This window comes from Gorilla gorilla, chromosome 1 (genome assembly GCF_029281585.2).
Source record: "Gorilla gorilla gorilla isolate KB3781 chromosome 1, NHGRI_mGorGor1-v2.1_pri, whole genome shotgun sequence".
NCBI classification, from domain to species: Eukaryota; Metazoa; Chordata; class Mammalia; order Primates; family Hominidae; genus Gorilla; species Gorilla gorilla.
The window spans coordinates 229,523,831-229,551,438 of NC_073224.2; the positions used below are offsets into that span (position 1 = coordinate 229,523,831).

General features: G+C 51.6%; 2 protein-coding genes across 3 annotated transcripts in view; both read left to right on the plus strand.

Moving 5' to 3' along the window:
* The window catches only part of EXOSC10 (exosome component 10), a 33,139-nt gene extending 18,218 nt beyond the window's left edge, over nucleotides 1–14,921 (plus strand). Inside the window, exons 11-25 of one of the 2 annotated variants that reach the window (XM_019011004.4) lie at nucleotides 602–758; nucleotides 928–1,076; nucleotides 1,279–1,329; nucleotides 2,007–2,118; nucleotides 3,880–3,930; nucleotides 4,088–4,166; nucleotides 4,584–4,690; nucleotides 7,208–7,303; nucleotides 7,526–7,600; nucleotides 9,367–9,451; nucleotides 10,569–10,642; nucleotides 11,810–11,981; nucleotides 12,835–12,896; nucleotides 13,452–13,528; nucleotides 14,791–14,921. In XM_019011004.4, coding sequence (XP_018866549.3) covers nucleotides 602–758; nucleotides 928–1,076; nucleotides 1,279–1,329; nucleotides 2,007–2,118; nucleotides 3,880–3,930; nucleotides 4,088–4,166; nucleotides 4,584–4,690; nucleotides 7,208–7,303; nucleotides 7,526–7,600; nucleotides 9,367–9,451; nucleotides 10,569–10,642; nucleotides 11,810–11,981; nucleotides 12,835–12,896; nucleotides 13,452–13,528; nucleotides 14,791–14,821 — 1,378 coding nt within the window. In that variant the 3' untranslated portion in view covers nucleotides 14,822–14,921. Of the gene's footprint in view, nucleotides 1–601; nucleotides 759–927; nucleotides 1,077–1,278; nucleotides 1,330–2,006; nucleotides 2,119–3,879; nucleotides 3,931–4,087; nucleotides 4,167–4,583; nucleotides 4,691–7,207; nucleotides 7,304–7,525; nucleotides 7,601–9,366; nucleotides 9,452–10,553; nucleotides 10,643–11,809; nucleotides 11,982–12,834; nucleotides 12,897–13,451; nucleotides 13,529–14,790 lie in introns of both variants that reach the window. The other variant, XM_019010998.4, reaches the window with a different exon arrangement.
* Nucleotides 14,922–21,598: 6,677 nt separating this feature from the next.
* SRM (spermidine synthase) lies at nucleotides 21,599–27,092 on the plus strand. The gene is made up of 8 exons (XM_019010991.3): nucleotides 21,599–21,892; nucleotides 22,324–22,444; nucleotides 22,777–22,869; nucleotides 24,914–25,067; nucleotides 25,579–25,662; nucleotides 25,747–25,892; nucleotides 26,601–26,723; nucleotides 26,800–27,092. The coding sequence occupies exons 1-8, from the start codon at nucleotides 21,726–21,728 to the stop codon at nucleotides 26,818–26,820; spliced, it is 909 nt and encodes a 302-aa protein (XP_018866536.2). The 5' UTR covers nucleotides 21,599–21,725; the 3' UTR covers nucleotides 26,821–27,092.
* The last annotated feature ends 516 nt before the right edge of the window (nucleotides 27,093–27,608 follow it).

Sequence of the window (27,608 nt, forward strand, 5' to 3'; positions counted from 1 at the left end):
AAGTGCTGGGATTATAGGCGTGAGCCACCGCGCCTGGCCCAGAATGCCAGAATTTCTAAATATAAAAGTAAAATTACATTTGGACTGATAAAGTCCAAATAAAAGATGAAAATTGATAAAATCTAAAAACCACTCCCTGTTACGGAGCCCTTACCCTGTGCCAAGCTCTGGGCTAAGTGCTTCAAGGATGTGGTCCTGTGTAGTCCTCACAACAGCCTATGAAGTACCTGGTTCCCATTTCACAAGTTAGGTGGGTCAGCCCAAAGAGGTTAAGGAACTTGTCCAAGGACAGACATCTGGAGCTGAGATTTGAACTCAGGACACCAGTGGCCCCTTTTCTACTGCCTCTTGTGTGTGTCCAGAGTAGCTGACAGTGCCCTTATTTTAACCACCGCATTACCCTGCCTCCAGTTCTACCCAGCTGTTAAAATAATGGTTTATCATGTTAAAATGCAGGAAATGTTGGCATAACTGCAGTATTGACTATGAAAGGATCTTTCATATTGGAAGGGTCTAAGGAAGTCCCAGCACTCAAGGAATAGACAAATTGAATTGCTGTCCTTGGGGGCAATCAGTAAAACATTGTCCTCTGCAATTCCAGCCCTCTGCCAGAGGAGATGCTCAGCTACGCCCGGGATGACACCCATTACCTGCTATATATCTATGACAAAATGAGGCTGGAGATGTGGGAGCGCGGCAACGGGCAGCCCGTGCAGCTGCAGGTGGTGTGGCAACGGAGCAGGGACATCTGCCTCAAGGTACACCTCAGCCGCAGTCACACAGACCGCGACACTCGGGCTCTGTGTCTGGCCAGGTTCTAGTTCTTAGGTTTGCTCCTTACATTCATGAAAAGAGCCAAACATTTTGCAGAGCCCAGGGAACAATTTTGATTCCCGTTGATTTTGAATGTTCTCTAATACTTTGTAGAAATTCATCAAACCTCTCTTCACGGATGAGTCCTACCTTGAACTCTACAGGAAGCAGAAGAAGCACCTTAACACACAGCAGTTGACAGCCTTTCAGCTGCTGTTTGCCTGGAGGGATAAAACAGCTCGCAGGGAAGATGAAAGTTACGGGTAAGCGATTAGAGGTTCTTTTAATACTTGTTTCCAGACCGAGGAGATCTAATAACAAGTAAATAATGGGCTTTTTTCTTTTGCTATGAAAGCTGGTTATTTCCCCTATGTGACAGCATCTAATGGAACTTACTGGCTGAATGTAATGTGTCCCCACTGTGTGTGTGTATGTGTGTGTGTGTGTGTTGTTTTTTTTTTCCAGATATGTACTGCCAAACCACATGATGCTGAAAATAGCTGAAGAACTGCCTAAGTGAGTTTCAAATCTGATTAATATGTTCTGACTTTCTCGGTAGATCTGATGTTCTTCAAAATCAAGCTTTTCTGGTTGCTATTACCCAAGGCTGCTTACTCAGAGATTAATGCTCTAAGCTTGGAAGGTAGCAAGTTGAAGAAATATAGAATTTCTGCCCTCAGGCTGCCATTTAAGCACTAAAACTTCTGAACTGGAATCATTTCAATGATTATGCCTTAGTTTGAGTTTATTTTAAGTCTCTGAGCCTTATAGCATCTACTTGCAAGGGAAGAAAATGTCCCAGATTCTGTCATCTATACTTTCTTCCAAATTAAAGCAGCTCATGATCTTAAACGTTTTGTGATCTTGATTGAAGTATAAGCAAGAATGAAAATCCACAGCCTGTTGGTTGCCCCCTGCGGAATTGAGAATCCACAGTGCTGTGGCACTTACTTTCAGCTCTCCCTGATTGTGGGAGTCAGGCTCCAAGAGGGATCCACTTAAAGCTTGGTGTCGCAAAGAACACATGGAGAAGTTGGCCTAGGCTGGCCTGACTATCAGTGTTTCCTTAGTCACCTACCTGTAGCTTCAGCTTAGGTGGCAGCCTGGCTTTACCCAGTCATTATTCTTATCTGGAAGCCTTTAAGGGCTGTGTTTCTGAGTGACAAGTTGAGTGTGTTCTTACTTGTCTTCAGGGAACCTCAGGGCATCATAGCTTGCTGCAACCCAGTACCACCCCTTGTGCGGCAGCAGATCAACGAAATGCACCTTTTAATCCAGCAGGCCCGAGAGATGCCCCTGCTCAAGGTAAGAAGCTTTTCTGTGGCCGGGCACAGTGGCTCAGACCTATAATCTCAGCACTTTGGGAGGCTGAGGTGGCTGGATCATTTCAGGTCAGGAGTTCGAGACCAGCCTGGCCAACATGGGTGAAACCCCATCTCTACTAAAAATACAAAAAATTAGCCAGGCGTGTGGTGCACACCTGTAATCCCAGCTACTCCGGAGGCTGAGGCAGGAGAATTGCTTGAATCCGGGAGGTGGAGGTTGCAGTGAGCCAAGATCGCGCCACTGCACTCTAGCCTGGGAGGCAGAGCGAGACTCCGTCTCAAAAAAAATAAAAGATTCTACTGAAGGGTCCCAACTTAGCAAGCCTGTTTTTTTTTTGTTTGTTTGTTTTTTTTTTTTTTTTTTTAGACGGAGTCTCGCTCTGTCTCCAGGCTGGAATGCAGTAGCGCGATCTTGGCTCACTGCAACCTCCGCCTCCCAGATTCAAGCAATTCTCCTGCCTCAGCCTCCGGAGTAGCTGGGATTACAGGTGTGCACCACATGCCTGGCTAATTTTGTATTTTTAGTAGAGGCAGGGTTTCACCATGTTGGCCAGGCTGGTCTCGAACTCCTGACCTCAGGTGATCCACCACCTGGGCCTCCCGAAGTGCTGGGATTACAGGCGTGAGCCATCATGCCCAACCTTAGCAGGCCTGTTTTTTCTGCTAGTGTCTTATTCCTTGTGGCTTCCTAGATTCATGAGCTGGTCTGCATTCTGAACAACCCTAGGGAAATAATAGGGCTTAGGAAATCCAGTGCGTGTGTCTTGATGAATTTAGCTGCTTTTTTTTATGACAGTTGAGAGCTAAGACTCAATTCTTTTTATTTATGACCTTAGCTTTGATGATTCAGCAGCAGGTACTGTCTGGTAACTGGGCCAATTCACTGTTCTAAGGCAGTTAATGTGGTGGAGTGAGATGGAGCGGTGACCTCAGCAGAGGGAGCTAGTTTTGGGAGCCTGGCGATGGCCCAGATGTGAAGTGATAGCTCCCTGAATGAGTGAGGAATCACACACTGGGAAGGAAAGAACAGGTGTAGGAAGCATCAGAAGAAAAGATTGATGAGACTTCGTAGCAAATGCTGACAATGGCAGCCAGTTTTCTTTTGTTTTTTTTTTGTTGTTGTTGTTTTGAGACAGGGTCTTGCTCTGTTACCCAGGCTGGAGTGCAGTGGTGCAATCATGGCTCACTGTAGCCTCCATCTGCTAGGCTCCCACCTTAGCCTCCTGAGCAGCTGGGACCGCAGGCATACACCACCATACCCAGCTATGTTTTTTTTAATTTTTTGTAGAGATGGGTCTTGCTGTGTTTCCCAGACTGGTCTTGAACCCGTGGGCTCAAGCAGTCCTCCCACCTCGGCCTCCCAAAGTGCTGGAATTACAGTTGTGAGCCACCTGCCAGCCCCACATTTGCAATTTTTGTGTTAAAAATGTCTTTGTAAGCTCTGTACTTTGTCCAAGTAAAGAGAGACCTTGGTTACTAGAGAAGAGTCTTTTTCAAGCTCTTTGGAATCCTTCCTATTGTGCTTAGTCATGTTAAAGAGCTTTATTCTTTCATTCTACAAATAATTATTGAGCACCAAATAATTATCATGCCAGGCACTGTAAGGAGTGAAGAGAGGAAAGAAAATCTCTGGGCTTTTGAGAAACAGGCTGGTGAAGGAACACAGTCAGCGCTGGGGACTGGGGGTTGGACTTGAGGTGCTTGGGCAACTTTCCTCAATTCCTTTCATTTTTATCCTTAGTCTGAAGTTGCAGCCGGAGTGAAGAAGAGCGGACTGCTGCCCAGTGCCGAGGTAGAGTGTCGGATCTGTTTTCTCCCCCGGGAGGGAAAACGTCAAGTCACAGCCAGTGCAAGTACACCTCTGACAGAGGCCTGTGCTGACAGCTGGCAGAAAGCTACTGCCGGCTTGCACGTTTTACATGCCAGCCTGCTGGTGTCTTTTAATGCAGAGATTGGAGAATGTTCTCTTTGGACCTCACGACTGCTCCCATGCCCCTCCGGATGGCTATCCAATCATCCCAACCAGTGGTAAAGTCGAGAGCCCTCCTGACTGTCCCGAAGAGGTTGGGACACAGCTACCTTGTCTAAAATTCTGTAGGCTTGGCCGGGCGTGGTGGCTTATGCCTGTAATGCCAGCATATTGGAAGGCTGAGGCGGGTAAGATCACCTGAGGTCAAGAGTTTGAGACCAGCCTGGCCAACATGGTGAAACCCCATCTCTACTAAAAATACAAAAATTAGCTGGCATGGTGGTGGGCACCTGTAATCTTAGCTACTTAGGAGGCAGAGGCAGGAGAATCACTTGAACCGAGGAGGCGGAGGTTGCAGTGAGCCGAGATTGTGCCATTGTACTCCAGCCTAGGGGACTACAGTAAAACTCCATCTCAAAAAGAAAAAGTAAACAAAATTCTGTAGGCTTTGACCTTATTATCTTCTGCTCCTCTAGGATCTGTGCCAGTTCAGAAGCAGGCGAGCCTCTTCCCTGATGAAAAAGAAGATAACTTGCTGGGTACCACGTGCCTGATTGCCACAGCTGTCATCACGTTATTTAATGTGAGTAGCACAGAAACTTCACTGAGGTGATGAGGACCCCCTGGGATTTACTGGATTTATCCAGCAGGCTGTCTGCCTGGAGCGTTGCATACACTTGGAGACTAATGCTGAGAGCAAAACCCAGCAGTGCTGGGAGAGGCACAGAGACCGATGAGCAAGGTGGCACTGACCATTCTGGAGGAGGTGGTCTGGGGATGTGGATGGGGGATTCTCTTGAGCTCTGTGTGAAGAAATCTTCCAGGAAAGGCTGACGTCCTGTTGTTGAACAGCACCTAGTGGGAGGAGGGCCTGCACTAAGAGAACATACAAGCAGGGCTTTCCAGACAAGCTGCAGTGGTGGTGGAGGAAAAACGGTTCACCTGGATGCCCAGCAGGGGTGGCATGGGTGTACTGTCCGATGAACTGTAGAATGTGCGCTGCCCATAGCTTCCTGCCTGACCCCAGCACCACATATGTGTGCTTTCAGTGAAGAAGAGAAATGATTTTTTTTTTTTTTTTTTTGAGACAATCTTGTTCTGCCACCCAGGCTGGGATGCAGTGGCACAATCATGGCTCACTGCAGCCTTGACTTCTGAGGCTCAAACGATCCTCCTGCCTCAGACTCCTGAGTAGCTAGGATTACAGGCATGAGTCACTGCACCTAGCTATTTCACTTTTTTTGTTTGTTTGTTTGGTTTGGTTTTTTGAGATGCAGTTTCACTCTTGTTGCACAGGCTGGAGTGCAGTGGCATCGTCTCGGCTCACTGCAACCTCCACCTCCCAGGTTCAAGCGATTCTCCTGCCTCAGCTTCCCTAGTAGCTGGGATTGCAGGCGCCCGCCACCATACTTAGCTAATATTTTATATTTTTAATAGAGATGGGGTTTCACTATGTTGGCCAGGCTGGTCTCGAATGCCTGACCTCAGGCGATCCACACACCTAAGCCTCCCAAAGTGCTGGGATTACAGGCATGAGCCACCACACCCGGCATTTTTTTTTTTTTTTTTTTTTTGTCGCAGGATCTCATCCTGTCACCCAGGTGGCAGTGCAGTGGCACCATCTTGGCTCACTGCAACCTCTGCCTCCTGGGCTCAAGCAATCCCTCTGCCTCAGCCTTCTCTCGAGTAGCTGGGACTACAGGTGTGTGCCACCATGCCCAGCCAATTTTTGTATGTTTTGTAGAGGTGGGGTTTCACCATGTCGCCCAGGCTTCACTTTGGTTTTTAACTTAATTACATAAATCTAGATTGGGCCTTGCTTTAGCAATTAATGAGAAAATACTAGGCGCTTTAGCTGACCTCAGAGCTAATTTGAGTCATGAAGATGATTTAGCAGCTAAACGTGTTAGCATGAGCTCTGGGCTGCTTTGATACGGAAGTGCTGTTTGGTGTAAAGGAGGCTGTGGTCTCCCTGCACTCTTGTGTTGCAAGGGGGCATAATTACAGATGAAGCAAAAGGATAGCACATATTTATGAACCCAGTTGGAAGCAGCATTTTGTTGCATAATTTCAATGATTCCCTATAAAGATATGTAATACTAAATTTCAGGCCTGGCGTGGTGGCTCACACCTGTAATCCCAGCACTTTTGGAGGGCAAGGCGGGCATATCACCTGAGGTCAGGAGTTTGAGACCAGCCTGGCCAACATGGTGAAACCCTGTCTTTAATTAGCCGGGCATTGTGGTGCACGCTTGTAATCCCAGCTACTCGGGAGGCTGAGGCAGGAGAATCGCTTGAATCCAGGAGGCGGAGGTTGCAGTGAGCAGAGATCGCACCACTGCACTCCAACCTGGGCAACAGAGCAAGACTCCACTCAAAAAAATAATACATACATACATAAAATAAATTTCAGGCATCAATTAAGACCTCATGTTCTAGAGCCAGACCATGGTGGGTTTAGATCCTTGGTCTGCTTGTATTCACTGCAAGCCTCTGAAAGACTGTCACAACCTCTGTAGGCCTCAGTTTCCTCCTCTGTAAGGTGGTGAGAGTAATACCACCTCATAGGCTATGAGGACATGCTGAGAATTCACTGATCCAGCACATTGATATTGAAATGCTACTGTGTGCTGTTGCAGACACAACGCCTTATACATAAGAGAGTGTATGAAAAGTTAGCCTTCGCCATTGGTATTAATACCACTGTTACTGGCCGGGTGCATGCGGTGGCTCACAGCTGTAATCCCAGCACTTTGGGAAGCCAAGGCGGGTGGACCACTTGAGGTCAGGAGTTCAAGACCAGCCTGGCCAATATGGTGAAACCTGGTCTCTGCTAAAAATACAAAATTAGCTGGGCATGGTGGCACGTGCCTGTAATCCCAGCTACTCAGGAGGCTGAGGCAGGAGAATTGCTTGAACGCAGGAGGTGGAGGTTGCAGTGAGCAGAGATCACACCACTGCACTCTAGTCTGGGCAAAAGAGCGAGACTCTGTCTCCAAAAAAAAAAAAAAAATCACTGTTAACTGTTGCTCTCTTGCTTGCATCTTGATGTCACAGATGATCATGGTCATTAGTGATCGTTTTTTGTCTGTCCCTGCAGGAACCTAGTGCTGAAGACAGTAAAAAGGGTCCATTGACAGTTGCACAGAAAAAAGCCCAGAACATCATGGAGTCCTTTGAAAATCCATTTAGGATGGTGAGTAGTAGTTTTGTCAGGGCTGACAGGATATACAGAGATGCCTACAGCTGTACATGCTTTCACCTGGGAAGGAAGCCTCTGAAGCCAGTGTGTCAGCTGCCCTGGTGTCCTGGCAAAGACGCTGACACGGCACCAGCAACCCCCCATCTGAGCGCTTCTGCCCCGTGGCTCTAGATTCCGTTCCCGGCAGCGTTTCACACAGCCGTTTCCTTCCTCCAGTTTCTGCCCTCACTGGGACATCGTGCTCCCGTCTCTCAGGCAGCGAAGTTCGATCCATCAACCAAAATCTATGAAGTAAGTGGACTTGTCACCTGTTCTAAAAGAGACTTTCTTTTTTTTTTTTTTTTTTTTTTTGAGATGGAGTCTCGCTTTGTCACCCAGGCTGGAGTGCAGTGGCACAATCTTGGCTCACTGCAACCTTCACCTCCCAGGTTCAAGCAGTTCTGCCTCAGCCTCCCAAGTAGCTGGGATTACAGGCACCTGCTGTCATGCCCGGCTAATTTTTGTAGAGATGGGGTTTCACCATGTTGACCAGGCTGGTCTTGAACTCCTGACCTCAGGTGATCCACCCGCCTTGGCCTCCCAAAGTGCTGGGACTACAGACGTGAGCTACTGCGCCTGGCCCTAAAAGAGACTTTCTAAGAAAAGGGGATTTCTTAATTATTCATACCAGGTTTCTGTTTTAGACAAGCCTATCTCATCTGTGAATCCCCTGAAAATGAATGCAAAAGCCCTTTATTTTCTAGCATTGTTTCTAGGGAAAGGGTCCAGAACTTCAGTGAGATTCTTAAAAGCACTTGGGCTGGGCATGGTGGCTCACGCCTGTAATCCCAGCACTTTGAGAGGCCGAGGCGGGCGGATCATGAGGTCAGGAGATCGAAACCATCCTGGCTAACACGGTGAAACCCCGTCTCTACTAAAAATACAAAAAATTAGCCAGGCGTTGTGGCAGGCGCCTGTAGTCCCAGCTACTCGGGGGGCTGAGGCAGGAGAATCGCTTGAACCTGGGGGGCGGAGCTTGCAGTGAGCCGAGGTTGCGCCACTGCACTCCAACCTGCGCGAGAGAGCGAACTCTAGCCAAAAAAGAAAAAGCAAAGCACTTGGAAACTTCGTAAGAAACAAATCTTCATTTGTGGTTTTTAAATTGAGGTTTAATCTATATGTAGTAAAGTACACAAATATTAAATATACAGCTTGATGCATTTTTATAGATGTCTGTTACTTTAAGGCTCTTAAAGGTGACGGCTTTAATTTTAAAACACTCTATCTTACTTATCTGGCTTGTTTTTACCAGCATTATGAGTAAGAATGAGAGCACACCTCCCCTAGACCCTCTTGAGATGTTCCCCAGAGCCAGCATGTGAACTGTTGTTCGCAGCCTCCTTCCTCCCTTTAGGAAGCGTCTGCTCTGATGACATGGGCGACTGGCTTCCTCTGTGTGGCAGCAGAGCTCTTTTGTTAGGCAAAACCGCAAGGTCCCCCAGCCCTATTCCTGTCCCTGAGTTAGCTTGCTATTTTTAGAAATGGGGAATCAGGTGGGGCTTCTGCCTTCTCTCCTCTTTTCCCCCAACGGGTTAGGTCACACTGAACAACTGCACGTCCTGTGTGTTATGCCCAGTGTCACCTCCATGTGTTGTAACGCCATAGGTCAGTGGGGTGTCATAAAGAAACACGGCAGACTTGCGGAAGCCCAGCCTTGAGTCTGCTTCTGTCATTTACTGACCATGTCCCTTGGACAAATTATTTAGTCTCCCAGAGTCTGTTTGCTCATCTCTAAAGAGAGGGTGATGACAGTACCTTTTTCCCAGGGTTACAGAGGGATTGAATGAGATGACGGATGGCCCAGTGCCTGGAGGACAGTAGCACTTTGTCCTTAATAGGGATTTTAGCAATAAAGCCAGCATGAAATTTATTTTTCATGCCCTTAGATTTGAAAATTTATGACTTAGAATGTGTGTACTTCTTAGGTTAACCTGCCCTTCGTCACCTCATGAAAAGTAAGACAGACTTAGGTGGCTGACTTTGGAGGGTTTTTTTTGTTATATTTGCTTTCATTATAGATCAGCAACCGTTGGAAGCTGGCCCAGGTACAAGTACAAAAAGACTCTAAAGAAGCTGTCAAGAAGAAGGCAGCTGAGCAAACAGGTAACACTCACTTCCTTGCAACTCAGTCGGCTGTTAAAGGATGGCTGTTGCACACCCGCTGTTTCAGCCAAGTGCCAGATACGGCTATGAATGAAGCCCCTGTGGGGCTTCCCTTCTGCTGAGGGATGGTGGACAATCAGTATCTATCCTGGCAGATGGCAGCAGGTGCTGTGCAGAGAGATTGGTGGGGAGTGCTGGAGGTGCTGTAGCTGTCTCGTTGGTGGCTGGAGAAGGCAGTCTAATGAATGCGACATTGACGAGACCTGCAGTGACCTAGAGAAGAGTTCTGGAGCCACAGCACAGGGAGCCCAGAGGCCCTGGGGGTAGTTCACTGGGCATGCTGAGCAGCAGCAAGAGGGCCTGCATGAGCAGAGCGGGTAGAGAAGAGCAGGAGATGGGGAAGGAGCCAGCAGAGGCCCACGGGATGACGCTGCCTTTTACTCTGAGTTCAGAAGCCAGGAGGGTGCTGAGCAGACACAGGGTGGGAAGTGACTGACATGTGGCACTCTGGCTGCTGTGTCAACAGTAGACTATAGAGGACAGGATGGGAGCCCAGGAAGGGATAGGAGACATGGCAGTGGCTCAGCAGAGAGGGGATGGTGGCTTTGAGACCAGCGTGGGAGCAGAGGAGGTGGTGAGAAGCTGTCAGAGCCTTGATCTGTCCCATAGCAAAGCTGACAGCATTTGATGATGAGGTGGATGTGGCATGTGAGAGAAGGGAAGGGAACCTTGGATGAAGGTTTTGTCCTGAGCAGCTGGAAAGCTGGAGTTGCTGGCAGCCGAAGTAGCTGGTTTGAGCAGGTTTGTCCACGATGGTGATGGTGACGATCCTGTTAAACGCCCTCAGGTCCACAGGCCACTGAGCGTTTGGGTTCACAGAAGAGGAGCAGGCAGGGCTGGGGAGGATCAGCTCACGTGTAGGTGAAGGTGGGCAGAGCACCTGAGCCTGAGCTCTGAGGCAGCCTGTCCTGCAGAGATGGGGGACCGGGGACCTGAGAGGGAGGAGGAATCAGCCGTGACAACCCCTGTGGCTAGGCCAAGTCAGAGGGGGATGGAGATGGAGGGGAGGGTGGTTGCTGGATTCACCAACTCCAGAGACAAGTTCTCTCCCTTGCAGCTGCCCGGGAACAGGCAAAGGAGGCGTGCAAAGCTGCAGCAGAACAGGCTGTCTCCGTCCGACAGCAGGTCGTGGTATGTGCCAGCTTTTCTCCTTTTTCCTTTGAAAAACGATGCCCCTGCTTGTGGTCAGGATCTTCCTTGGATATCTTAGGGGGCTTGCCCTGTGCTTTATATTAAGTCCTGACTTCTTTCCGGTTCACCTTAGCTTGGCTATTAGTGTCTACCTCATTTCCGAAACCTCCACAAGATTGATATTGTAATTCCTCTTAACCTTCTTCCACTGTGTTTATGGTAAATATGCCAGACCACTCAACTGTAGTAGTAGAAAAGGTATTGAGGTTACAGTGCTGAAGCTTGTTGTGTGTCCTGCTGTGTCCTACAAAAATGTTGCATTCTAGAGAATGAAACCCCAGAGCACTCTGGAACTCCTTTTTTTTTTTTTTTTTTTGAAGTAGTGTCTACCTCTGTTGCACAGGCTGGAGTGCAGTGGCACAGTTGCAGCTCACTGCAGCCTCAAACTCTTGGGCTCAAACGATCCTCCCTCCTCAACCACCCAAGTAGCTAGACCACAGGCACACACCACCATGCCCAGCTATTTTTTGTTACTGTTTTTGGTGGAGACGGGGTCTCACTATGTTGCCCAGGCTATCACTCGAATTCTTAACCCCTGCCCCCTGCCTTTCCTTTTTTTTTTTTTTTTAATTTCCTTTAAAAAAAAAAAAAAATAGTGACATGGTCTTACTCTTACCCTGATGCCCAGGCTGGAGTACAGTGGTGCGATTATAGCTCATTGCAGCCTTGTACTCCTGGGTTCAAGTGATCCTCCCACCTCAGCCTCCCAAGTAGCTAGGACTACAAGCACGCACCACCATGCCCAGCTACATTTGTTTCTTTTTTTTTGTAGAGATAGGGGTCTTGCTATGTTGCCCAGGCTAGTCTCAGACTGCCTAAAGCAGTCCTCCCACCTCGGCCGCCCAAAGCACTGGAATTATAGGCATGAGCCACTGCACCTGGCCTGCTTGCCTTTCTTAAATGATCTCATGTCATTGTCCAGTGAGGAATTTGTTTCAGCTGACCCTGAGTGTTGGTCCCGAAGTTCCAGCCACAGCTCCTCTCCCCACCACTGACTGTTCTTCTTACCACTTAGGCAGCTGGGTCCCAGCTATTGCTGAGGCCGGCGGAGTTCCCTGTTCCCATGTGCCTCCCTGTTCCTCCCCCACATCTGTTCCTGATCTACAGCTAGAAAATGCTGCAAAGAAGAGAGAGCGAGCAACAAGCGACCCAAGGACCACAGAACAGAAACAAGAGAAGAAACGACTCAAAATTTCCAAGAAGCCAAAGGACCCAGAGCCACCAGAAAAAGAGTTTACGCCTTACGACTACAGCCAGTCAGACTTCAAGGCTTTTGCTGGTGAGGAAGTAATGGGGCCCCATACAGGGACATCTGTGCGCGTCAGAGGAGAGGAAGCCATAAAGAGACCACAATATAGGGGCCAAGTGAGTCCTGCACAAGGCATGGTGCTAGCCAGGAATTGTTGGAGTAGTCCAGAGAGGCCGTGGCAATGTGGACAGTCGCCTGCAGCCTCATTGCCACCTCCTCCATGGGAGCTCACTCATGGTGGCCTCCATGGTGGGTTAGCAAGATCACCTGTCACTTCCATAGTGACCAGGGCGCCATCCTTCCTCACTATAACTTGTGCCCATAAACCCTCTCTCTCTCTCTCTCTCTCTCACACACACACAGAATTTTGTTTGTTGAAAAATCTCAAAGCCTATGACATGAACCCCTATGGCTGCTTGGGCTGTGAGAGTCCGTCTGCTTTGAAGGGGCTACAGATGGCATTCTCGACTCTAGCAGCCTTCGGTGCAACATGCTCCTTTGGAAAAGAGAAAGCAGAGGCCAGTCCACACAATGGCCCTTTATACAGGAGTGTCGCCTCAGAGCCCGAGTTCCTGACGGCATCACCCAGCACAGAGATCAGAATGGATTTCCTTATGTGCGGGGGCCACTGCTGTAGCCACCTGCCCCTAAGGTCCTGGGACTAGAGCTGAGAGAAATGGGCCTGGTTTTCAGACTGCCCACAGGGACCAGGATCGCCATGTATTCATTTATGTGAGCCATGAGCCCTAGCCCCTCGTCGTGACAGGGGTGCTCTCACAGCCAAGGCTTCCCTGAGTGTCATGGTCCCGGCCTCGCTGTGAGCCTGTGATGTGTGGTAACTCATTGACCTGACCGCAGGTCTCTCTCATCTCTTACTTTTCAGGAAACAGCAAATCCAAAGTTTCTTCTCAGTTTGATCCAAATAAACAGACCCCGTCTGGCAAGGTAAGAACTGCTCCTGGAGGATTTTAGCACGCCAGTGGCGCCTGTTTTTGACCTCCTCCTCTGCTGAGAAGACAGGCCCATCCAGGAGTCCATTCCTTTGCATATCTTTTTCCTCACCTCATTTCTTCCCAAGGGCAGACAGTACCGATCAGCTACCCCAGCAACTCATAAAACGAGGCTGTAAAAGCTGGCATGTGGCTTTAAAGGGTATTATTCTGTGTTTGCTACCATGGGAACTATAGCTGCAGGCCAAAAGCACCCCCTTTGGGGCCAGCACAAGCCTGCATTCACCCCTCGTGGGTGTTGGTGCTGGTGCCAGGGAAACAGTGTGGCTGCAGCTTCCACAGGCGCGGGGGCAGGGCTGCTTTGGGGCCCTCCTGTTCCTCTTGCAGCGCATCCTGGCGGCCTTGCCTTCAGAGACACAGAAACATCCTCTCACAGGGAATCTAAAGTCACTCCTGTGCTGCTAGAATCTTTGGCCACCTGAGCTCCGGTGTGTTTTTCTGTGTATCTTGTGGTCAAGGTGCCCACCTAGCTTAAATGGTTTCTTTTCAGAAATGCATTGCAGCCAAAAAAATTAAACAGTCGGTGGGAAACAAAAGCATGTCCTTTCCAACTGGAAAGTCAGACAGGTATGTGGTGGACGGTGGTGTGGCCCAGGGAGCCCAGTGAGAAAGCACCTGTCTTGCATGGTGCGGTCCGTGGGGAGTAGCTGGGGAGCGAGTGCCCAGGGGTCTTCAACCAGGACGACTCAGAGAACCTCCCACAGCCAGGTCCCTCACACCACTCGGAAAACAAGGGCGGGAGGTGATTTGCTCTGTGCCACACATCACAGAGCCAGGCACTGCACCCCAGGACTCAGATTCCCCTTGTTCCTGGCTCTCTAGTTACCGTATTTCCTGGGGTCACCTCGGGGAAAACAGGTGTGAATAGTTGTGAAATTTTCCTGGACCAGCCTATTAGGAATGAGGAAAAAGTAAGCACATGTGGGTTATCCTTGTTGTTGAAGAGTGGTTTGGCTTGGTTTTGTTTTGTTTTGTGAGAGTCTCATTCTGTCACCCAGGCTGGAGTACAGTGGCACAATCTCAGCTCACTGCAACCTCCACCTCCTGGGTTCAAGCAAGTCTCTCACCTCAGCCTCCCGAGTAGCTGGGATTACAGGTGCCTGCCATCATGCCCGGCTAATGTTTTTTTTTTTTGAGACGGAGTCTCGCTCTGTCGCCCAGGCTGGAGTGCAGTGGCGCGATCTCGGCTCACTGCAAGCTCCGCCTCCCGGGTTCACGCCATTCTCCTGCCTCAGCCTCTCGAGTAGCTGGGACCACAGGCACCCGCCATGACACCCGGCTAATTTTTTGTATTTTTTAGTAGAGACGGGGTTTCACCATGTTAGCCAGGATGGTCTCGATCTCCTGACCTTGTGATCCACCCGCCTCGGCCTCCCACAGTGCTGGGATTACAGGCGTGAGCCACCGTGCCTGGCCTGTTTTTGTATTTTTAGTAGAGATGGGGTTTTGCCATGTTGGCCAGGCTGGTCTCAAACTCCTGGCCTCAATTGATCCTCCCGCCTTGGCCTCCCAGAGTACTGGGATTACAGGTGTGAGCCACTGCACCCAGCCAAATGTTTTTGTTGAAAACATAAAATCCTAATAATTAAGCCGACCCTGAGGTCAGGGGACTTGCCCGAGAGCAGGAAAAACAGGTCTGCCTTCTCAAGATGCTGCTCAGCTCAGCCAACTCTGGTGGGCCGCCGAGTTCTCTGGGGCCCCTGAACAAACCATTCTCCCTCTGTTCTGCATGATTAAGGTTTGCAGATTAAGGTTTACCATTTTGTAAACCATCTGAGAACATCCAACCAACCCGGAAGAAATAACTGTTGTTTTTGTACTCTCTGCAGAGGCTTCAGGTACAACTGGCCACAGAGATAGTCCTGGAAGACACGTGGTGCCTGTGGACCGGAAGCACCAAATGCTGGTGCTGCTTTTGTACATACATATTTTTAAACCATTAAAATTCTTCCTGAAGAAAGCTGATTCCTGACTTTTATTTTGTTGCCGCCACAGCTCTGGCAGGTTGCCATCCTGTTCAGGCAACCATCTTCAGCTGTCTGTGGGCAGGTGAGTGTGCTCCGGGGGTTATGGTGACTTCCAGAAAAATCCAGAGCCGGCCAGGCGCGGTGGCTCACGCCTGTAATCCCAGCACTTTGGGAGGCCGAGGCAGGTGGATCACGAGGTCAGGAGATCGAGACCATGCTGGCCAACATGGTGAAACCCCTTCTCTACTAAAAATACAAAAAATTAGCCGGGGATGGTGGTGGACACCTGTAGTCCCAGCTACTCAGGAGGCTGAGGCAGGAGAATCGCTTGAACCTAGGAGGTGGAGGTTGCAGTGAGCTGAGATCACACCACCTCATTTGAGCCTGGGCAGTAGAGCAAGACTCTGTCTCAAACAAAAAGGCAAATGCAAAGAGAAAATTTTAATCATTTGTAGTCCTACCACACAAAGATGCTTTTTTTTCCTTTTTTTGAGACAGGGACTCACTCTGTTGCCCATTCTGGAGTGCAGTGGTGTGATCCTAGCTCACTGCAGCCTTGACCTCCCAGGCATGTGCCACCACACCTGGGTAATTTTTCTTATGTTTTATAGAGATGGGGTCTTGCTGTGTTGCCCAGGCTGGTCTTGAACTCCTGGCCTCAAGCAGTCCTCCTGTCTTGTCCTGCAAGTGTTGGGATTTCAGGCATGAGCCACCACACCCAGCTGAGATTAACATTTTGCTGTATTTCCTTATAAGCTTTCGCTATGTGTATATAGATATATTTTTTAAATATATCTTGGGTTTAGGTTTCTATCATTTGTCACCTTGAAAGTTTGTATTATGACACTTTTCTCAATCTAAAATTTATTTTCGCCAACCCCCATTGTTAAACACTTAGGTTTTCATTTTTGGTACTATTCTTAATAATGCAGCACTGAACTTTTATATAAATTTGTGACCCAGTCTCTGATAATTTCTTTAGAACTTCATTTTATTTTAATCCTGAGATGGGCTAATAAATCAGGAAAGCACAAAATGCCATTACTTTGGTTTTTACAAATACTTAACCTAGAAACCTTTTTTCTTTGAAATTCATCCCACAAAGTATTGAGATTGCCAACTGTATATGATAACCTTTGGGGTGTACCAAGCCAAATCACACATCACTGCCGTCAGAGAGCTCCCACTCTTGAACAGCAGAGAACAGCCCTGTCCTAAGATAGGCTGGAGTTTGTATTAGCTAGGACTAGACTGGTTGAAAATGACAGAAAAGCCAAACTATAGTGACTTTTAACAAGAGAGATGATTTTCCTCCTCTTTTGTAAACATAGTTGGCCCAGAGCTAGTGTGATGCTCATGATCATCAGACACAGGCTCCTATCTTGTTTTACCATCCTCAGCTCAAACACAAGGCTGCCGCCTCATGGTGCAGGGTGACTGCCCTTGCTCCAGCCATTACATTCTCCTTCCAGTCTGCTGGAAGGAGGAAAGAATAGCACCCAATCTCTTTGAATAGGATACTGCCCATTTCAACTTCCCATTGGTCAGAACTTAGTCACAAGACCACAGCAAGGGGTACTAGGAAATATCATTATTTCAGTCATCCATGTGTCCAGCTAAAAGCCCAGGGTTCTATTATAGAATTTGGGAAGAACAGACATCGAAGGACAAAGAACAGTCACTGCCCAAAAATGGCAGTCTCTGCTATAAAAAATTGACAGGCGGAATTATTTTTTTTTTTTTTTTTTTTTTTCTCCTGAGACAGAGTTTCGCTCTTGTTGCCCAGGCTGGAGTGCAATGGCACGGCACAATCTCGGCTCACTGCAACCTCCACCTCCTGGATTCAAGCAGTTGTCCTGCCTCAGCCTCCCAAGGAGTTGGGATTACAGGCGCCTGCCATCACGCCTGGCTTATTTTTGTATTTTTAAGTACAGACAAGGTTTCACATGTTGGTCAGGCTGGTCTCGAACTCCTGACCTCAGGTGATTCACTCACCTCAGCCTCCCAAAGTGCTGGGATTACACGCGTGAGCCACTGTGCCTGGCCTCACAGGTGGAATTTTTTTTTTTTTTTTTTTGAGACAGAGTCTCGCTCTTGTCACCCAGGCTGGAGTGCAGTGGTGCGATCTCGGCTCACTGCAACCTCTGCCTCTCGGGTTCAAGCAATTCTCCTGCCTCAGCCTCCCACGTAGCTGGGAGTACAGGCGCCCGCCACCACACCCAGCTAATTAGTAGAGACGGGGTTGTACCATGTTGGCCAGACTGGTCTTGAACTCCTGACCTCAAGTGATCCGCCTGCCTCAGCCTTCCAAAGTGCTGGGATTGCAAGGCGTGAGCCACCACGCCTGGCCAAAGTGAGAAATTATTTTCTCCTGAGGATGGCCTGAGAGGCCTCGTGAACGGCGCATTCAGACTGGACCCTGAGGAGCAAGGGACTTCCAGAGAGCTCTATGGCAGCGCAGCTCAACCAAAGCGGAGGTCTCTGACAGGCCAGATGGGGACTTGTCAGAAAGAATCCAGTGCCACCTAGAGCCTGGAGGCTGCCGGGGCCTCTGTGCTCACCCGGCTTTCCCAATGATTCTTCTGCCTGCTGAAGTTTGAGAACCACTGTTAGCTAAAGCCACGGGCCCGAGCCTGGCTGAGCAGTTGCAGCGGTCTTACCACTGGTTAGAGGTGAATGAGAACAGCCTCCCAGAGAGTTAAAGTGATGCTGCACCCTTTTTTGGAAGTTTTCCATATTGGTTTTGTCTGTGTGACAATGCTTTTCTGTTTATTTGTTTGTTTGTTTGTTTGTTTATTGAGGCAGAGTCTCCCTCTGGCGTTCAGGCTGGAGTGCAATGGCGTGATCTTGGCTCACTGCAATCTCCACCTCCTGGATTCAAGAAATTCTCCTGCCTCAGCCTCCCAAGTAGCTGGGATTAGAGGTGCCCACCACCACGCCTGGCTAATTTTTGTACTTTTAGTAGAGATGGAGTTTCACCATGTTGGCCAGGCTGGTCCTGAACTCCTGACCTCAGGTAATCCACCCACCTTGGCCTCCCAAAGTGCTGGGATTACAGGCGTGAGCCACTGTGCCTGGCCTTCTGTTTGTTTTTTAAAAGACAGGAACCTTAGGAGTTTGAGTTCTTTTCAAATATTCAATCTTGCAAAATAAAAAGTTCGCAACCCAGTGTCAGTCCCTAGATGGTGTTTGCAGAGGTTTACTGGTCCATCAAACCCCAAATCCAGAACTCCTCAGCCATGGGGTGGAGACGAGGGTCTTGGGCATTCAAAGAACAGCTGGAGCTCAATGTCAGGTCACTTGGGGAGCACCTGGGACAGGACTAAGGAGGATGGTGAGCACATAGAGGGGTATGTGTGGGTCAGGAACTGTGCAGTGACTGAGTAGTGGAGGCCATGGCTGGGCCTGTGCTCCAAGAGGAAGGGAAAGGGATCTGGCAGGGCTGGCTGGGTTGGAGGTAGAGAGAGAATTTATGAGCAGAAGGGCTGTGTGCTCAAGGAGGCATGCTGCTGTTTGCGGTGCCTTAGGCAGCTTGCCATAAGCATTTTCAACCAAGCCACACCACATAATGGCCAAAATTGTTCCCACTCATAACCACAGCTGTCTGCCTGGCTGAATGGAAGGCTAGAAAAATGACTCAAGTGCTAACTGCTTAACAAGCCTCTTGTGACAGACACATAACCACGTGGCAGCCCCATTTAAACCATTTCCTTGAACAGTAGCCATTGGCCCCTTTCTCTCCTCTACCCTTTCTCCCCTTTTTCCTTTTATAATAACACTTTTTAGGAGGTTGGGTGGGATAGTTAACCCACTAGAACTTAAGCTTTACAACTGGGTTTTTGAGGTACATTGGTCTGAATTTAGGGGAAAACATTTCATGCTAAAGCCTGATTTTCTCAGTCCTGGTTGTTTTAATTTTGTTTTGTTTTGTTTTGTTTTTTGGTGTTGGGGGTGTTTTGTTTTGTTTTTTTTTCCTTTTTTGGAGACAGGGTCTTGCTCTGTCACCTAGGCTGGAGTGCAGTGGTGCGACTGTGGCTCACTGCAACCTCCGCCTCCTGGGTTGAAGCAATTCTCATGCCTCAGCCTCCCAAGTAGCTGGGATTATAGGTGCACGCCACAATGGCAGCTAGTTTTTGTATTTTTAGTAGAGATGGAATTTCACCACCTTGGCCAGGCTGGTCTTGAACTCCTGACTTCAGGTGATCCACCCGCTTTGGCCTCCCGAACTGCTGGGATTACAAGCGTGAGCCACCACGCATGGCCAATCCTGGTTTTTTTCTGTAGACTTCTGTGGTCATCTGGCCTGACTTTAACGTCAGTTGTGATTATAACTGGGCTGTGCAATAATGGCTACTTCTGGCAAAATCAGTTTTTCTTCCTTGTGACCTGAAGTCAGGTGGCATTTCTGGATTCACAGTGCTGTACATTTGGGGGCTTTTTTGTGTGTAATTTACTCAGGGCTTTTGTCTTCTCTGAACTTGGAAGGTTTGTGCAATGTCTGTACACTCTGGCCGAGAGGTCTCAAGTTCTGTGCCTGCTTGAGGCTGAGGCCTCAGTTTCACTCCCTCTACAGGAGGACAAAGGATGTCAACGTGGCCTTTTTCACGTGAGGACCCACATGCTGGAGCAGCTTTGTCCAGCTTATAGAAGGGATGGGATGGACCTGGCCCTCCACTTTCCCCCATGCAGTGTCCTGGAATGCCAGGGCCACTGTCTATGGTCAGTCCTTCACCACCTAAAAGCAAGCTGATCCACAAGGCACCTGGCTGCATCCAGGCCTGTCATCTACGGCCACCATCCTCAGCTTCAGAGCTTATGATCTGGCTCAGGGAACACAGACAAGTACTGCCATCTACAGCCACCATCCTCAGCTTCAGAGCTTATGATCTGGCTTAGGGAACACAGACAAGTACACGGGCAGTTAAAACCCAGAGGCAGAAATGTCTTGGAGGAAGTACAGGCAATGTAGGCGAACACCTTGACCCAAGTACAGGATTGAACCCAATCAAGCCTGTAGCACTGGACACACTGATTGACTCTGTCTTATCCACTACGTGGACATTTCACGAATAATCTTCGTTCCCGGAACAAGTCCATGGAAGCTGTTGCCTAGCAATGTTTTTTATTTTTTAGAGACAGAGTCTTGCTATGTTGCCCAGGCTGGTCTCGAACTCCTGGGCTCAAGCAGTCCTCCTGCCTCGGCCTCCCAAAATTCTAGTATTACCAGCCTGAGCCCCTGTGCCCAGCTGTCTAGCAATTTTTTTTTTTTTTTTTTTTTTTTTTGAGACGGAGTTTCACTATCGTTGCCCAGGCTAGAGTGCAGTGGCGCAATGTCAGCTCACTGCAACCTCCACCTCCCGGGTTCAAGCGATTCTCCTGCCTCAGCCTCCCGAGTAGCTGGGACTGCACGCGCGCACTACCATGCCCAGCTAATTTTTGTATTTTTAGTACAGACGGGGTTTCACCATGTTGGCCAGGATCGTCTTGATCTCTTGACCTCGTGATCCGCCCGCCTCCACCTCCCAAAGTGCTGGGATTACCGGGGTGAACCATCACGCCCAGGCACCTAGCAATTCTTTAGCGGTCTTGGTTTACCTCCCCTTTAGAAGGAGCTTAAAAGCAAGCAAGGCACATTGTTGCCTAGGCTTGAGGCTTGCTCTCACCCATAAACAACGCTGTTACTCTGCTCTGGGGACGACACAGGAAACGTTCCCCACCTCCAGGTGGAGGCTGCAAAACGTGTCAAAACCATCCCTGACATAATGTCAAGAGTAGCTTATACTAGTTTCATCTTCCTTCCTTGGCATTCGAACTGCGTGTAGAACAATTAGCATTTAATATTTGGTAATTAGCATGCTTAATGTGATTCTGAGAAGTTCTTTGACATTCTCATAAAAACAGAAAGCACATTCCCACCCACCCTTCAAAGAGCAAGACCCAGTTTGTCAAGAAAAATTGCGTGCCAGTCTTTTCTGGTGCTGAATATGTATGTTCTGGGCCTCTTCCTGGACACTGCTGGTAAATTTAGAAACTCGTTTAGAAAAGCACTTCTCTCGTATTCAACAGCCTATAGGCTCATGGCTCAGAATCTAAGGGAAAATGGCTAAATCCAGCTTGTTAATTCGCGGGCTGTGATGATTCTTTCCAAGTAAATAAAAACCCTCAGTTCGCCCCGACGAGCCACATAATCTGTTCAAATCCAACAAGGAACCAGATTTTGGACGCAGCGAAGGATACGTTCTACTCGCCCCGTGCAACAACGTAAACCACTGTAGCCGCCCGCTCCCGTGTCTCCAGCCCAAAGGCTGACTCTCGAGTCCGCACGTCGCAGCGCTCTTGCCCTCCACACCAAGCCCGAGTCCCGCAGCCCCTCGAGGCCCTCGGTGCCTCCCAACCCCGAGAACGGAGCGGGTGCCAGTGGTGCACCGCCCCGGCTGCTTGGGGCGGAGGAAGGACCCGGACCCCTTCCGCCGGCCCAGCCCGCCCCGGAACCCGGCCCGGCCGCCCGGCCCCGGCCGGGCCCCACGTGGCCCCTGGAGCGGGCCGCACTACCCTGCTGCCGCCGACGGACGGCGCGCCACAGCCACTCCGCGCCGCTCTGCGAGCCGGTGGCCAATGAGCGCCAGGCGAGGCCGCTTTGCCATTGGCGAGCGCGGGCTCCGCCCCCGCCGGCAGGCCCCGCCCCGCGCCCGGGTTAGGTTGCGGCGCGGGCGGCGGGCGGAGCTGGTCCCGTTGTGCTGCGGCGCCGCGCGGCCTGCAGTCCCGGGCCCGCGCCCTGCGCCGCCCGCCCGCCCGCCATGGAGCCCGGCCCCGACGGCCCCGCCGCCTCCGGCCCCGCCGCCATCCGCGAGGGCTGGTTCCGCGAGACCTGCAGCCTGTGGCCCGGCCAGGCCCTGTCGCTGCAGGTGGAGCAGCTGCTCCACCACCGGCGCTCGCGCTACCAGGACATTCTCGTCTTCCGCAGGTACCGCCGCTACCCGCAGGCGCCTGCCCCCTCGGCTCAGCCCGGGCCGCCTGCTGCCCGCCTCACGGGCCTCTCCACGCCGGGACCCAAGCGGGCTGGACCCCGTCCTGCCCTGGCCCCCTCGCCACCCCTCACACCGCCTCCCTGGGCTGGGGCTGGGACTGCGGGCTGGCCTCTTGGGCGGGGGAGTCGGAGTCTGCGCCCCGCTCCACGTGTCAGCCCTCAGGACACGTCAGAGCCCGAGGAGACCCCGGGTCCCACCCCGGCCTCCACCCGGCGGCCCGCCTGCCATTCCTCGCCACGTGTCACCATCGCTCATCATCCCTGGGACCCCTGGGCGGGATGGGGAGACCCTCCTCACCCAGGGCGGCTTGGGGTACGTTTTCCCCACCCCAGAGAACCCAGGTCCCCGACTGTCACTCCGCCCGCAGTAAGACCTATGGCAACGTGCTGGTGTTGGACGGTGTCATCCAGTGCACGGAGAGAGACGAGTTCTCCTACCAGGAGATGATCGCCAACCTGCCTCTCTGCAGCCACCCCAACCCGCGAAAGGTACCCCAGTGTCCCCTGGAACAGTGCCGGACGAGGGGCGGCCCCAGGTGTGCCCCGGGCTCTTCCCAGATGCTGCCTGCATGGTTGTCAGAGAAAGTGCTACCAAGGCCAGGGGAGTCTCGCGGAGGGGTGGGGGCCGACACTGACGCGGCCTCGGAAGCCTAGGGCAGCCCTGGAAGGAACTTCCAGGAAAGGGGGCACCGGCACGAAAGCGTTTCCGAGGGTAGAAAAAGATGAGGCCCGTGGGTCCGAGGGGTCAGGGGGTCTGCTTCAGGGGCCTGGGGGCGCCCAGTCCTGCCAGGGCCCCTGCCTTGACTGCCCCCTCCTCCCAGGTGCTGATCATCGGGGGCGGAGATGGAGGTGTCCTGCGTGAGGTGGTGAAGCACCCCTCCGTGGAGTCCGTGGTGCAGTGTGAGATCGACGAGGTGAGTGCGGGCGTAGAGCCAGGTTTGAGTCCTGGTTCTCCCAGCGGCCAGCTGTGCCCTGAAATGGCTGCACACCCCCGAGCAAGGCAGGTAGGGCCTGTTTCTCCATCTGGAAAACACCTGGTCGGGGAGGGTTCAGTAGGAAGACCAGATGGCAGAGGGCCTGGCAGGTGGTGAGGGCACCTGCGTGGCGAGCTCTTACTAAGACTGAGCTGATTTTTTTTTTTTTTTTTTTTTGAGACAGAGTTTCGCTCTTGTTGCCCAGGCTGGAGTGTGATGGTGCGATCTCGGCTCACTGCAACCTCCACCTCCTGGGCTCAAGTAGTTCTTCTGCCTCAGCCTCCCGAGTAGCTGGGATTACAGACATGCGCTACCATGCCCGGCTAATTTTGTATTTTTAGTAGAGACAGGGTTTCTCCATGTTGGTCAGGCTGGTCTCGGACCTCGCGACCACAGGTGATCCGCCAGCCTCGTCCTCCCAAAGTACTGGGATTACAGGCGTGAGCCACCACGCCCAGCCGACTAATCTGATTTTTAATCTCAGCCCCAGGCAGGGCCCCAAGACAGCTCAACTATTTGTACGTTACCCCTTACACTCAGTAGCTGCTCTCTAAAATCATGCTACGTGCCAGGTGTTGCCCGGGTACGGGGACAGTGGTAGACGACAGATCAGTCCCTGCCCTCTAGGAGCTGATGTCCTAGTTAAAGGAGACATCAGATAGCCAGACGTGGTGGCTCACACCTGTAATCCCAGCACTTTGGGACGCCAAGGCGGGCAGATCACCTGACGTCAGGAGTTCAAGAGCAGCCTGGCCAACCTGGTGAAACCCCATTTCTACTAAAAATACAAAAATTAGCCGGGCATGGTAGTGCATGTCTGTAAACCCAGCTACTAGGGAGGCTGAGGTGGAAGAATTATTTGAGCCCGGGAGACAGAAGTTGCAATGAACCGAGATCTCGCCACTGCACTCCAGCCTGAGTGACAGAGCAAGAATCTGTCTCAAAAAAAGCAAACAACAAAAAAAGAGACATCAAAGGACGGTCTGATGAAGGCAAGACAGGGGCTGGGGGACAGGAGAAGGCAGGGTTCCTGTGAATGCATGGGGGGTGGTCAGGACAGGTGGCGTTTGAGCTGAGGCCTCAGTGAAAAGCAGGTGGCCATGTGCAGGGAGGGGGAGGTTCTCCTGGCCAGAGGTTGGAATTGCATCCTTCTAAAATAGGAAACAGGTCAAGCGCTGGTGGCTCACACCTGTAATCTCAGCACTCTGGGAGGCTGAGGCGGGCAGATCACAAGGTCTCTACTAAAAATACAAAAAAATACAAAAAAAAAAAAAATGGCCCGGCTTGGTGGCGTGCGCCTGTAATCCCAACTACTTGGGAGGCTGAGGCAGGAGGGTACAGTGAGCTGAGATCGTGCCACTGCACTCCAGCCTGGGCAGCAGAGCAAGACTGTCTCGAAAAATAAATAAATAAAATAGGAAGCGACAAGAAAGCCACTCAGACGGGGCGATTTGGTCTGGAAGGAGGGGGTAGGGATGGGAGAGAGGAGCCCAAGCCACCGGCAGGAGCCAGCTCTCAAGGAGAAATGGAGGTACCAGAGTTCTCCCCGCTTTACACATTATAAACTGAGGTTCCCAAAAGGGGCCAGGTGTGGTGGCTCACAGCTGTAATCCTAGCACTTTTGGAGGCCGAGGTGGGAGGATCGAGGAGTTCGAGGCAACATAGGGAGACTCCATCTCTACCAAAAATTTAAAAAATAGCCAAGTATGATTGAACACACTTGTCCCAGCTACTCAGGAGGCTGATGGGGGAGGATCACCTGAGCCCCGGAGGCCGAGGGTGCAGTGAGCCATGATCGACGCCACTGCACTCCAGCCTGGGCCACAAAGTGAGACCCTGTCTCAAAAAAATAATAATTAAAAAAAAGGGAAGGGGTTGGCCAAGGCGGCTTGCCCGTGAGGCACTTGGAGGGTCCCACGTGGCTGTGTCTGGATCCAGGTCCCCCAGCCCCTTGGCCCAGACTGGTCCCTCCCATCCCCTCCAGGATGTCATCCAAGTCTCCAAGAAGTTCCTGCCAGGCATGGCCATTGGCTACTCTAGCTCGAAGCTGACCCTACATGTGGGTGACGGTTTTGAGTTCATGAAACAGAATCAGGATGCCTTCGACGTGATCATCACTGACTCCTCAGACCCCATGGGTAAGCAGCGGATGGGCCCCAGGGTTTTCTGGCAGCTGCAGGTCTGGAGGTCAGCCTCCCCCAGGCCTTCAGAGTAAAGGATAGAGCGGCCTCCCACCCCCCGAACTAGAGCTGTACTTTTCCCTTCTCAGTTGTTACCTGCCCCCTGAAACATGGCTCGGGACAGTAGGCAGGAGCCAGGCGACTGCCCAGATTCACAAGCTGGGGACCAAGGAGAGTGGGGATCTGGCACTGGGACACTGAGGCCCCTGTGTCCTCTTCAGCTTCCCCTCTGCTCTGAACTGGTCAGCACTGGAGTGGGGGCAGGTTCTAGTCTTGAACCAAGGCCTAGGGTAGAGGTTCCTCTGCTGTGGTGCCAATGAGACTCCCCCAAGAATGGGATTCAGGTGTGGATCCCCCACAGACCTGGGTTCAGATCCTGGCTCTGGCCACCTGGTAGCTGTGTGGGTGACAGTGGCCCTGGAGGTCGCAGCCAGACTGTGTTCAGTGTGTCTCCCTCTGTCTTCCCCAGGCCCCGCCGAAAGTCTCTTCAAGGAGTCCTATTACCAGCTCATGAAGACAGCCCTCAAGGAAGATGGTGTCCTCTGCTGCCAGGGTGAGCCACAGGCCTGGAGCACTGGGGCGGGGCAGGGCGGGGCAGGGCAGGCTCTGCCGGATGCTGATGCTTCGGGGCCCCCAGGTGAGTGCCAGTGGCTGCACCTGGACCTCATCAAGGAGATGCGGCAGTTCTGCCAGTCCCTGTTCCCCGTGGTGGCCTACGCCTACTGCACCATCCCCACCTACCCCAGCGGCCAGATCGGCTTCATGCTGTGCAGCAAGAACCCGGTGAGATGGGGGTGCCTGGGGGTGGGGGTTGGGGGGAAGGTGGGCATAAATAGAGATCCCTGCCCCTGCCGGGCGCGGTGGCTCACGCCTGTAATCCCAGCACTTTGGGAGGCTGAGGCGGGCGGATCACAAGGTCAGGAGATTGAGACCATCTTGGCTAACACGGTGAAACCCTGTCTCTACTAAAAATACAAAAAAATTAGCCAAGCGTGGCAGCGCGCGCCTGTAGTCCCAGCTGCTGGGGAGGCTGAGGCAGGAGAATGGCGTGAACCCGGGAGGCGGAGCTTGCAGTGAGCTGAGATTGCACCACTGCATTCCAGCCTGGGTAACAGAGCAAGACTCCGACTCAAAAAAAAAAAAAAAAAAAAAACCCTACCCAGGCCAGGTGCGGTGTCTCATGCCTGTAATTCCAGCATTTTGGGAGACCAAGGTGGGCGGATCACTTGAGGTCAGGAGTTCAAAACCAGCCTGACCAACATGGAGAAACCCCATCACTAGTCAAAATACAAAAAAAAAAAATTAGCCGGGCGTGGTGGCGCGTACCTGAGGCTGAGGCAGGAGAATCACTTGAACCTGGGAGACAGAGGTTGCAGTGAGCTGAGATGACGCCACTGCACTTCAGCGTGGCAACAGAGCGAGACTCCGTCTCAAAAAAAAAAAAAAAAAAAAAAAGTGCCCCCCCTGATGTGCCCCTGGCTCGGTCCCCAGAGCACGAACTTCCAGGAGCCGGTGCAGCCGCTGACGCAGCAGCAGGTGGCGCAGATGCAGCTGAAGTACTACAACTCCGACGTGCACCGTGCCGCCTTTGTGCTGCCGGAGTTTGCCCGCAAGGTGGGTGGCCTGCGGGGCTGGGTGGTGGGACCCAGGGACCCAGAGCGCCCTCCTGACTGGCCTCATGTCCCTCCAGGCCCTGAATGATGTGAGCTGAGCCCAGGCGCCACCACTGATGCCACCCAGGACCTCGGACCTTGGAGCCTGCGGGGTGCCTCGGCCCCTCCAGCCCCGGGCCGGACCTCCTGCTGGCTCTCGCCCACCAACCAAGTGTTACAAGCCCCAGAATGCTGCCCGGCCTGCCCTGCTGGGCGGACTGTCTGTGTGTCTGTCTCTCTGGCGTTCCACCTCCAAGCCTATACCAGCTGTGTACAGCGCCATCTCTCTGCCTTCTGTTGCCCCTCACCAAACACGTGTATTTATAGCAAAGATTGGAGTCCTGTGTCTCCTGACCTTGGCTGGGCCCAGGCAGGGCCACATTCACCATTGGGTGCCTCTGGGGTGAGGGTCTGCACAGGCCTTGCTGGCTGACCCCCAAGTGTCTGCTGCAGGGCTGAGGCAGCAGGCAGGCCCTCGTGGATAGCCTGGGGCACAGAGGGTCACCGCAGTTGTCATGTGGGACCCAGAGCTGTCCTGGGAAGCTGACTTAGCTGTCCCTTTACCAAGCCCTTCACAAGGCCACTGGTGACAGCCCCCCAGGGCAGTGGGGTGGGTGAGATCAGGGTGGGGCTGCCCGGGAGCATTCTCAGAAAAATTGGGGTCACTCACAGGTGTAAGTCAGGTCCCATCCAGGTACTCCAGGGCAAATACGGGAAGGGGTGGCGGGGCTGGTTACCTTCGGCCTTTTTAAGCACATCAGGAGTTTAACACTGGCTCAGTGACTGTGCCCTGACCCCACTCGGCATTCAGACTTGGGTTTAAATTCCCACTATGCCCCGCCCCCCA